Source organism: Rhopilema esculentum, chromosome 6, assembly GCF_057945365.1.
Source record: "Rhopilema esculentum isolate cy_ngs chromosome 6, ASM5794536v1, whole genome shotgun sequence".
NCBI classification, from domain to species: domain Eukaryota; kingdom Metazoa; phylum Cnidaria; class Scyphozoa; order Rhizostomeae; family Rhizostomatidae; genus Rhopilema; species Rhopilema esculentum.
In genome coordinates this window covers 11,315,297-11,326,702 of record NC_142820.1, presented here as the reverse complement: position 1 = coordinate 11,326,702, position 11,406 = coordinate 11,315,297, and the positions used below count along the sequence as shown (strand labels likewise).

The 11,406-nt window shown below is 35.7% G+C and overlaps 1 protein-coding gene and 1 long non-coding RNA gene across 2 annotated transcripts; one reads left to right on the top strand and one right to left on the bottom strand.

Annotated features, from left to right (window-relative positions):
• Positions 1–2,730: 2,730 nt before the first annotated feature.
• On the top strand, positions 2,731–9,335 carry LOC135686221 (tumor suppressor candidate 2). The gene is made up of 3 exons (XM_065202408.2): positions 2,731–3,172; positions 5,945–6,056; positions 7,426–9,335. The coding sequence occupies exons 1-3, from the start codon at positions 3,018–3,020 to the stop codon at positions 7,489–7,491; spliced, it is 333 nt and encodes a 110-aa protein (XP_065058480.1). The 5' UTR covers positions 2,731–3,017; the 3' UTR covers positions 7,492–9,335.
• LOC148960135 (uncharacterized) lies at positions 7,410–10,019 on the bottom strand. Its single transcript, XR_016143823.1, has 2 exons — positions 9,194–10,019; positions 7,410–8,495 (listed from the first exon to the last, which is right to left on the bottom strand). It is a non-coding gene; the product is annotated as an uncharacterized LOC148960135 (long non-coding RNA).
• Between the last annotated feature and the right edge of the window lie 1,387 nt (positions 10,020–11,406).

Sequence of the window (11,406 nt, the reverse complement as noted above, 5' to 3'; positions counted from 1 at the left end):
TTCAAATTGGTACCGTTGGCTAGACTAAGGATGTATCCCACTTACTGATCACTGGTGGATTTTTTGACTTTGTTTATCAGTTATTTTGTCAGGCCTCGTGTTTTGCTCAGGAGAGACTGAGGGAGCTTTAGCCCCAACTAATTTCAAAAATGTACATAAATTGATAAAAAATTGCTTTGATCTTGGTCTCTAGTATGTTTAGCCCCCCTCCTAAAGCGTCTTAGCCCCTCAATCTGTAATATGCTGCGCGGTCCTTGGACAGAATCTGCTCTTTTAAGTTAAAGTCGCAAAATTCTCATTACACTTACAGTTTAATTTTGAACCATTCTCGTTCATCCATCCCAATGACAAATATCTTTTGGTGCGATTTTGCCAAAAATATTTGTTACCAGAGTGCAGAGTCGAAACTGAGTTGCTTTATTTCAAAGGAAGTTTAGGGTTTACATAGCCTGTGTCCCATAGAAAAGTGGTTTGATAACTTGATACATTCCCAATAAAAACAAGCATTCTTTAACTATTCCGAGGCTTGATATTGTTGAAATTTGAGAATAATATTAATGATTATTGCTAGGCTTATCGACAGTTTGACTTTGACTAAACTAACATTCATGTAAACACTGCGGTTTCAGCATGGGCGGAGCCAAAGGGAGGCAGGGAGGGGGGGGTCCAGGCTAAGTTGATTCATTCGTTTAAATCTTTTTCTATTTTCAAGCATAACTTTGTTACATTTGAGTAATTCCATTTCAAAACAGAATTCATTACTTTATTAGACCATGTTCACAAAAGTTACAAATGTGTGTGCTAAGCGACGGCCCTACCTGCCTCTCCCCAGGGATAGGCTAGCCTATCAGTGGACTTACTACAAGCCCCTCTCTATCCAGATTACTAAATGGATAGAGAGAAACTTGTAGCAAGTCCAACCTATCAGTGGACACAATAAGCAAGGCCCAAGGGGCCTAGGTACCACTCTTCTTGAGAATCATTTAAAATGTTACTTGAACCGAGGGCCAGTTTCCCGCATCCTCAACTTTGCTAGGGCAAATATGCAGCCACCCTTGCAAGTTTTTATATGTTCTTCAAAGTCTAGTTTGCTGCAAGGATTAATTTAAGGTGCAGTGATGACCAATTTGTGCAATGATGAATCGAAAATGTGCAGTGATGAATCGAAAATGTGCAGTGATGAATTGAAAAATGAGCAGTGACTTCACTTTTCATTTGAAATTCTCCAAATACTACTGATTTGGATGTTTTTAGAATAAAGACAAATGAATACAAACTATAATCGATAGTCAAATGAGATAATAGAATCAACCTACGTGTGAAACTCAACTAAAACCAGCTTTAACAATAAAAATAATATACAGTTAATCACATACGCACTTCATAATGCAAAAAGTGTTTTTTGCATTATGAAGAAAATAGAAAAAATACTGAAAAATAAATAGATAAAAAGAATAATGCAAAAAATCCTGTTATTGCTAAGATTCCAAGGAATAAGCCGAGGTCTGTGGGGTCGTATAAAGTAATTATGTGAATTTTAAGACTGGAATTAATCAAATGTAATAAAAGCATGCCTTGAAAAAAACAAAATGTTTTAAATGATTGCAAGAAAATAACTGCTAGAAATCTATTCTATTCATATATAGAAATTCTGAAATATATTTTAAGCTAATTCAAAGGGCGTAGTCACAAAATTTTCTGCTCGCTCCGCTCGCAGGGAAGCTTCTTCTTTCCGATAATCCTAGGGCCTCCGACAACTTGGGCTTTCTGTATTGCATGGCCAAAAACACTCAATGCCACTACCACCATCAAATGGCGGCCTGCTTCTCTTCTTTTGTATGAAACACAATACACCACAATAATTGGAGTGAATACAATTTCTATCTTTTAATATTTGGATAAGAATTTTTTTGGCTTTGGGTATCCATAAAGCTTTTTGGCCAGGCATAGTTTTGAAAGATTAGTAGCAGTTACAGATTTGTATCATATAGACAAACCTCAGATTACATAAAAAAGTAAGGCTGTGTTTTGGACAGTTCTTAGAACATTGAAATATGTAACATGATTAGAGATCAAGTCTCTAAAAACAGCATTTTATGAAAAGAAACAGATGATTTGCCTTTCGAGGATCAATCAATAACTTACAAACACTTCAATTGTGGAATTTCTTATTCTGGTTTTTGTTCTTTCAGTTCTGGTTTGTTTATGTTTTTGTTTTTTCCCTGGTTTCGTCTTACGTGCATCAGTGACTCATGCCCCCCCCCCCAACTATTTGAATAATATTTTTTGAGATTGCCATCTCATTGGGACATTTACGAAAATGCCTTTTGTCTGGGACATGTGCCCCTCCAAAATGCCCTTCCCTGTACTGGCCCCTCCAAATTTAAAATTACTCTAACGCCCCTGAAACTAATGCAGCTCTTTTCGCTAGTTTCCTTTTTTATAAGAAAGTTTTATTTTCTTTTTACAATCAACAGAAATGTCATCTGACTTTGTTTTCCTTTTATCCTCTTTTGGATTGTTCAAGAAAATAAACATCATTGGGGGAAAAATAGGGGTAGGAAGTGAAGGTTTCCAACGCTTCCTGCAGTGATTAAGCAGTGTATGATTGTAATAAAAAAGTAAGTTATTACTGCTAGGTTTTGTAATCTACTATGTATTTGTTCAAAGTTAGATCCCATTTTGTGATATGATGTAAGATGGACATGCTGCACATTGAAGTGAATTGTTCCACCATATTACTCTTCAAGAAGGATCATCGCCAGCACGTATGGCTAGGAAAAAGCCAAAATTCAAACGGGAGTTTACCGCATAAATTTAGCTATGCAGACTTGATTGATGGGCAATCTTGGCGTTATTATTCAAGAAGCTTATTCTGGATCATTTCAAAGTGTTCTATCGCTATCAAATCGCTCATTTATTGTCTTTAAAACTAAAGTGTCACGGAAGAGAGGCCTTTTTAGGCCCGTTTAGGACTAGCTTTGTACGAAGACTTGGATGTGTATGGCAGCATTATAATGTCCTTATTTGTGAACGCAGTTAACAAAACGATGGGATCTGCTCTATCCGTTGTTTGGGACTATGGAAAATGGATGTTTGGATATGGTACAGACGAACGAAACGATGGTACTGGCATGTCTTGTGCAACACCATTTGTGTTTACAAGACGAAGGTATGGTTGCGGTGGCAAATTTCATTTAAATAAAACAACTAGGGCTGGAAAAAGTGCGTGAAGCCACGAAGCAGCTTTTAAAAAAGCTCGCTTGTCCAGAAGGAAGAAAATAGGAAATGAGAGAGAAAAGAAGAACAAGAGAGAGAAAGGGGGAAAAGAGCGGGAGGAGAATGAGGAAGAAAAACGGTAATAAGATAAAAGGAGAGTAATTTAAAAGCCTGAAAGATAAGGAAAATGACAGAGTAAGACAAAGATAAAATTTTTTTGATAATCAATTTTTGCCTGATCTGTCAAAAACTGAAATTTGAAGGAATGACAAAATCAGAATCTTTTAATCACAAACTTTAAATCTGTAATATTAAGAATAAGCTGTCAATTGCAAAAACAAATCTTCAAAATTCAGAGGAAGATTTAATCCCCAAAATTAATTTTGTAAAATTTGGGGTAAGGGTTTCTTCTGCAAAAATTTCTTCTGCATAAAATCTTTGAGGTGCTGATTTGCAGAAAGTTATATTATAAATCACACTAGATGCAAATATATGTATTATTGCATTGTATATGAGTGAGCTCGTTCCCTCAGTAAACGTGACGTGACGGTAGGACAACTCGTGACGGTAGGAAAACTCGAAAGAAACAACTCATATACTCCAAACTCTTCCTTTTGCATAGGTAAATAGAGTAAGTAAATTGGTAGTAAGTAAATATTTTCCATTAATGTCCTTTATTATATTTCGAAAATATCATGTCCAGCCTATCGCAAATACCCAAAAAAAAAAATTAAGCAAAAAAACATGAAGCAAACAACATGTTTTGCAGTCCTCCAGGGTGCACCTCCATGCTCCGATTTGAATGAACAGCAACAAAAGTTATATTGTGCAAACAGCAAAAGGGGGTTTGAACTGCACACAATTCCAATGAATCGCTATTAAATTCACGCTCAATGCAAAAAGTCTTTATGCGAGGAGAGACCATAACAGTATAATTAACCATACCTCTTTCCATTTTTGGACTAACTGGACTAAACAGATGATTATAAAAATTTGAAAAGCAATGAAAATTGTTGATAGGAGAAAGCTTTTAACAAGCCGTTATAATTTGCAAATGTGCAAGAATAGTACATCAACTGGTGTGTGCACACTATAGACTGGCATACATGGCACACTGTAGACTGGCTAATCTTGACATTGACCTTAGATGTGGATGATTTAGAATCAAGATAATTTTTATGCAAAATGTATTATTGTATTTCATGTATTCTCAGCTCTAGTCTCAGTTTTAGTTTCCAACAGAAATTTACACTAAAAGTACAACACAATATCAGATAATTGATACAAAAGTATATAATCATAAGTATTTATCAGAGCAGAAGAATTCTAAAATTTGGGGGCTAATCATGCAAAAAATTGTTCTTTTGCCCCCTTACCAAATTGAATGTGAATGTTAATGTGTGCCCCAGTTCTTGTCCTCAAATTTATGCATCATGGCCTATATTATCCTGAATTAAAATGAGATAAATTATTTTGGTCCCATCTTCCCTGATTAAGCACTCAAGATAGCTACACAGTAATGACAAAATATTGACTAATTTGTGAGCTTTTTCTAGGATTGTATTATGGCTAAGTTGCCATACAAATAGGTTGTTTCTGAGCTATTTACAGGATTTTCAGGGTTGCAACAAAACCTAGCCTATGCCATTGCTTACCTTTAGGTGTAGAGTTGGCCTACCTGTTTGTGTAGCAATGGTGTACATTTGGCATATCAAGCAATGGGCTAGCACAGACCAAATTGCCTGAGCAATTTCTTCCAACAGATCAATTTGGTTTAGCAATGATATATTCTTGGTTTGCCTTTGCATTGCAACAAAAATACTTTTAGAAAGAAAAATGTCATTAGCTTTGTGTTCAAAACATATGCATCATGACTATTTTTGCAAATAATTTTGAAAGATGGCCTTCAAGATAATTTTGGTCAGATAAAAATATTTCTATTTGCTGCATCAGTTTTTCATATTTAATTTGCTATACACAATACCTACGTCATTATCATCCATAAATATTGTACACTTTGTGAGCATTGCTAATTCCTCTTGCCATCCAGGAGAAAACAATTTTTTTTAAATTTTTTTAGCAGTTCCAGGGCCATTGCTGTTGCACTCAAATTCCCATTTGTTGAGAAAATAGGTGAACCATTGTTTATTTGCTGCCAAGTCTGAAAATTTGCTGATGAAGGACCCCTACATGGCAAAAACCTTGTTTTTTAAAGGCAAACTTCAAAAATGATTGCAAAATTAATTGTGATAATAATGTTGTGTTTGTTTTGAGTGCAAAGCTAATTCAGATGTTTCTTTCTCTAAATTTTTGTTGTAATGCAGAGGTACATCAAGTCTACGCCCTTGCTAGGCCAAATTTCTCTGTGTTAAGCCATTGCTACACTGAATGACACCATTGCTAGGCCAACAGGTATGCCAACTCTATGCCAAAAGGTAGGCAATTGCATAGGTCATGTTTTTCATAATCCTTATTTTCAGGTTTGTTTCATTTCCAATTTTATTCATAAACTCTCTCTTACATAAATTTCATTCATAAATTTCTGTTCTTACACTTCATTTCAGCAAGGTGCATGCCAGCCTGAGAGGCCTGTTGAAATAAGCCATTTAAAGGAAAATAACTAGCCAAATAATTTAATCATAGGAACCCTAAAGCAAAAAGAAACTTTGTGATATTTGGTAAGGTGAGAATTTTTTTGTTTCAACTTTAATTTTTTTTTTCATAGCTCATTATTCATTGATGAAGATGGCGATGCAGCTCATGAATTTTATGTAGAAGTTACACCACCAAATGGTCGACCATGGATGAAGAGAATTACTGAAAACCTAATTGAACAGGTAAATAACTGAGACATCACATAGCATTCACACACCTTGGTTTTTATATGAAATCAGATCATAATGTTTCAGTTTAGCCTTGCATCCACGTTGCTCTGATGTGAAAATGCATTTAAAATGCACTTTGAAAACTGATCAAAATGAAAGTGGATGGAAATTAGACTGAATTTAGCATTTCTTATGATATCAAATAGAAACTAGATACCAATGGGAAATATAACCAAAATCAATATTTCAAAACCATTTGACTTGCCAGAGATACATTTCCCAGATATGCTTGGCACCTGTGAGCTTATTTTGTTTTAAACCAACAACACTGACATTTTTTCATTCTTTAGGGATACTAGATGTGAACACACTTAAAAAACAGTTTCTTGAAATGGAGTTTTTAATAACAGCCAATTATTATCCTGTGTGGATTATACCCACAGTAAAATTGAGTTGGCCTGCCCAGCTGCTATATCACTCATATTTGGTCACATTCATCAATTTTTGAGAGCAATAGCCCTTCATATGTTAATCAAATCAAAGTGGTTGAGGACCTTTTTTTCCTCAGAGTTCCTTTGCTTTTGCACTCTAGGATTCATACAAATGAAAAAGAAAGTATTTAAATTACATGATTTTGGACAATCATAGATTGTTTTGCATTTACAGAGAATTCATTGAGCTCGGTCTTAGAACAGTTTTAAATGCTCAAAACTTGTCTCTTTGGTTTAGTCCTTTGCTTCACAGGCTAGGCATATATGTTACAAATTATTTTCATTGTAGTTTTAAGCCTTGTTAAAGTCTGTGAGAGGTCTTTACTGGTTATATCAGTGACAAAGGTTGAGCCCAAATCTTGTAGTTTTTATGTTATTTTGACTGTTATGTTATGTCTAAGTTGCAAATAGCATTGGGCGATTGGTAGATTCCCAAAAATTCTATATGAGCAGACAAAATCTTCAAAAATGAAAGAAACTGAAATGAACTAAACCAGCAACAATAATTCAAGTTGTTTGATTTAAGATATGCCACCTTTCATCTCCTCTTGGTGAAGATACCAATTTTAAAAATACCAATTTTCCTTGGAGTAAGACAAGGCTAAGAGTTAGGAACTCACCTTGGTGATAAATCATCTTATTCCGTGATTTTTACAAAGCTAAAAGTAAATTCATACAATTTTATAATGATAATCAATTAGATCCTGAAACATTCTAAACAACCTTTTCACTGATTTATTTTAAGTATTTTAAGCTTTATATTTGAATTGTGTATTCAAGTACCCTTTGTATGCTCTAAACAGAAAATTATCTTGTACAATTTATTGTTTTACCTTAGTTTTGTAAGATTGTAGTTGTAGTGCTGCAAATAAAATGTTATTTTTCCGCAGGGATTTGTTAAGCTGAAGTATCCTAGACTGCATGTGGATTTTCCAGTTGCTTTGTATGAGGGCTAACTTGTTTTTGGCTTAATGAAATCATTGGTCATGCAGTTGACATAATCAGCATCACAAGCTCTTTGTCTGCATTGGATTTGTCTAGATTGGAAGTCAAGATGATAACAAATGTGGAGGCTGAAGATCCAAGTTGAAATCATTTGTTGAGGTGATTGCAACAAATAGGTTTTGTTATTCGACCTAAAGAATGCATGCAATAATACTATTTATTTGAACATTCCAAATAGGTGTAAATGAAATTTAAATAATTGCTAAAGATTCAGGCTAGTTGTGATTTGTATGCTGTTACCTATGCATTTGTAATACTTACAGAATTTACTGCAACCAAAACAAGTTAGACTGACTCCTCTTCATAACATTTTGTAATATCTTTGACCATTCTAGTGTGAAATTCCATATGTGAGCTTTGTTTTCGTCTCTTAGCTTCAGCTTTGTTGATTAATTTTGTTCAATGCTTTCTCTAGTAATGAAAGCAAGGGTAACAAGAAAAGAAGTAGCTTTGCGTTATTCTGTTAGTGTCTTGAATTGAGTGTGACATATCATGAACATGTATGCGGAATAAAAGAGTACATTTGTGTCAAATCTCATTATTTTTTCCTTGTTCCCATCAGGTGCGTAGCTAGCCAGGGAGGTGTAGGGGGTACTTTGCCATGAATTCGTTGGTAAATCTTCAGTTTGTCTATAAAATCCTCAGTTAGTCGGTAAAATCATCTATCAGTAGGTGGAATAGCACTTAAATTCTTCTATATTTATGTCTATGTCAGTAATTTTTGTATTGATGACCCTCCACCCCTCTAGTCTGGAAGGTAAATCGACGCCACTGGTTTCTTTTCACAATTTATTGAGTTCTCTAGCATCTTTCACATCTGATTGGCCCTCTTAAACCTTGCAACAGGCCATTTATTCTTTCTGGAGATCTTCTCATCAATTGTTTCCCTTTCTTGTCTCCAAATAACCAGGTCCACTCTCTCCTTACTGCATGTTCAACAATAAGTTTCACAGTCCTACAACAAAGCATAAAACTTTGGGACTTTGTCACATTTAGGGACCTTTTTGTATTGACATATTGAGTATGTCAAGGAAATTGTAATATTTTATACAATGTATCAATATCAGGGAGCCTAGATGAGCAGTGTCTTGTGGAACATCAATTTTTTATACATTCAAGATCTGAAAGTTGCCAATTTACTTTATGAATTACTTTCTTTTTGCTAGATAAAAAACAGAGTTAGACATTTCAAGGTTTGACAGAAACCAGATTTGGTGAATTATCTAGGTAGATTCAAATTTCTAGTTACAAATTGTGGGACAAATTTATAGTTAAGAATTGTGGGACGAAAAGTACTTTAGTATGAAATGCTCCTGCTTTTGAACTGTATGATTGAAACATACTTGAAAATAATGAAAATACCTAATATATACGTGATAAGTGATAATGAAGGCTTGTGGGACTTGAAACGTAGATAATTGGATTTGAAAAAATCTTTTTTAAGCCCTGTTTACACTACACAAACTAACCTGGGTTTGCCCTAGGTTAAAAGTAACCCGGGTCGAACCCTGATGCGTTTACACTGGAAACTGTCAACTTTGTAGTGTAAATAGAATCAAGCAGTGCTGCCACGCACAATATAACATTTCCACCTTCCACGCAGCAACTCAATGTTCTACCCACATACTACTAAAAAGTCTACTTTCTACCTACGGAAGGCTTTCGGTGGTGTCTATTTTCCAATTCTGTTGCTAGATGTTTGCGATTGAGGCATTGCATGATAAGAAAGACAAATAGACCATCCATTTCATATTTTTTTATTTGAATCCTTTTGTTATATAGCTGTATTTCAAATCGCGCAGGTGGGGCAAACCAGCAAACAATTCATGTTAGATGGAGGCTGCTCTTCCATTTTTTGGTCGCAAAAATTCTTTAGAATAAAGAAACAATACTTTTAGAACTAATTTTTGCACTTCCACATAATTTTCGCACATTTTCTAATTGTGGTTTCCCTGGCCTAGAGCCCACCTGCACTTTTTGAAAAAATTCCACCTGCACTACCTACAAATTTCGAAAAGTACCTACATTTCAAGATTTATAACGTAGGTTTTCCCGACAGCCTACAAAACTCTCAGAATCCCTAACGTAGGTTGAAATCCCTACGTGTGGCATGAGAAAAATTTGCATTCGCGCTTTGCTGTGTTTGCACTCGGCGAACATTTCTGTCACTACGCATGCGTCCCGAAGAAACTACCCAGGTTAGCCCCTGGTTTGCGTTTACACTATACTTTATCTAAACTAACCCAGGTTCGACCTAGGGCGAACCCACCTTTTGAGATGGGTTGACTAACCTGGGGCGAACCTGGTTTAGTTTGCGTTTACACTACAAAAATCTAACCTGGGTTAGTTTTAACCTGGGGCGAACCCAGGTTGATTTGTGTAGTGTAAACAGGGCTTTATTATATATCATGTTTACGGGATCAATTTAAAAACATTGACAAATGAAAATGTATTTGAAATGAGAAGAATGGTGCATTTGTAAAAAAAAGGGGACTAAAAATGCCCTGAAAATGTATTCTGCATGAAAAGAAATGCGGCTAAAATATGGAAGAGCAGCTAACCTTCAAAAGGCAAGCACAATCACCGACGCAGCTGAAATGAAAGCGGATACGTATATGACTTGTGGCGTGGAAAAGTGGCGTGGAAAAGTAGCGTGGAAAACTTCTTTACATCCTTACCTTTTCCCAGCCAAAAATGCCAACAGTATGCCCTGTCTCATAAAAACATAAATGATATGATATGAACATAAGATGAAATTAGTTACCAGGTAGCATTAAAAGATTTTCGTGTAATTTAGGCAGAACAAACGCGCCTTTTGGAAATTGGTTTAAATGAACAAGAACTCGTTCAACCAGGCTAACACATGTACAGGGACTCCCTACCAGTGGCGGATTTAAGGGGGGCAACTAGGGGCAGTTGCCCCCCCCCCGCGACGAGTTGAAGCAACTCTGGCGCCCCTTTTTGGAAATTATGCGCCCCTTTTGAAGAATGAGAATCAGGTGAACAAGCTTAATCGATAGGTTAATTTGCTTCAAGGATTACCTCGAAGTTATGTTATTTATTCCGAAAATGGATCTAAAATGTTGTATACAGCGTACTCTCGTCAGCAATTTTTTTAAAATTTTTCATCGCCCCCACCACCAACTGCCCCTCCTTCAAGTTTGCTCTAGATCCGCCCCTGCTCTCTATCAAGAAGTGTGAAAGTCCAAGCATTTTATTTTTAGAAACTGAGATGAAAGAAATTTCATGATTTATTGAAAAATTAGTTGTTGGGACAAAATCTTGATATCCGGATGGCTTGTAGTTGTGAATAAAAGGAGTTCAATAACGGAATTTTCATCAGGTCTTGGCCCAACATTACTTAGAACGGGCAAGGCACATTGACGTTAATGCTGAAATTGTTTCTAGCGAAAGCATCTGAGGGGAGATACAGTACAGTAGTTTCTTTTGCTTCAACTTATTGTGCTTCTTGAATGAACATCTTAAAATCAGTTTCTATGATTCCATCGACCATATCATCCATATCATCCAATTTTTCCACTTTTCTGTCAGTAGATTGGACGATTTCATCCTCTTATTGGTGCAAAGATTTTAAACATTTTCTTTCTCTTGGCCCTTTCCTAAAAAATATGATTATTTTCCTACTATAATTATAAATCGTTTCGTGTCTCGACTTCATTTCTAAATACTCTGTTTTATGAGCTAACCTTTGTTTTTATCCGCTGTCCTAGAATTTGAATGCAAATTACAATTGCATGTACCTGTATCTGGGAAGCAATTCCTTCAACACAGGACATCAAATCAGGTCAAGTATGTGAGTGCCCCCGAGGGCGAGGGTTGGGGTGGGTGGATGGGGTAGGTTTTGC

Coding starts and splice junctions, on each gene's coding strand:
- LOC135686221 (XM_065202408.2), top strand. CDS start 3,018: ATGTCCTTATTTGTGAACGCAGTTAACAAAACGATGGGATCTGCTCTA. Junction 3,173..5,944: donor TTTGTGTTTACAAGACGAAG/GTATGGTTGCGG, acceptor TTTTTTTCATAG/CTCATTATTCATTGATGAAG. Junction 6,057..7,425: donor CTGAAAACCTAATTGAACAG/GTAAATAACTGA, acceptor ATTTTTCCGCAG/GGATTTGTTAAGCTGAAGTA.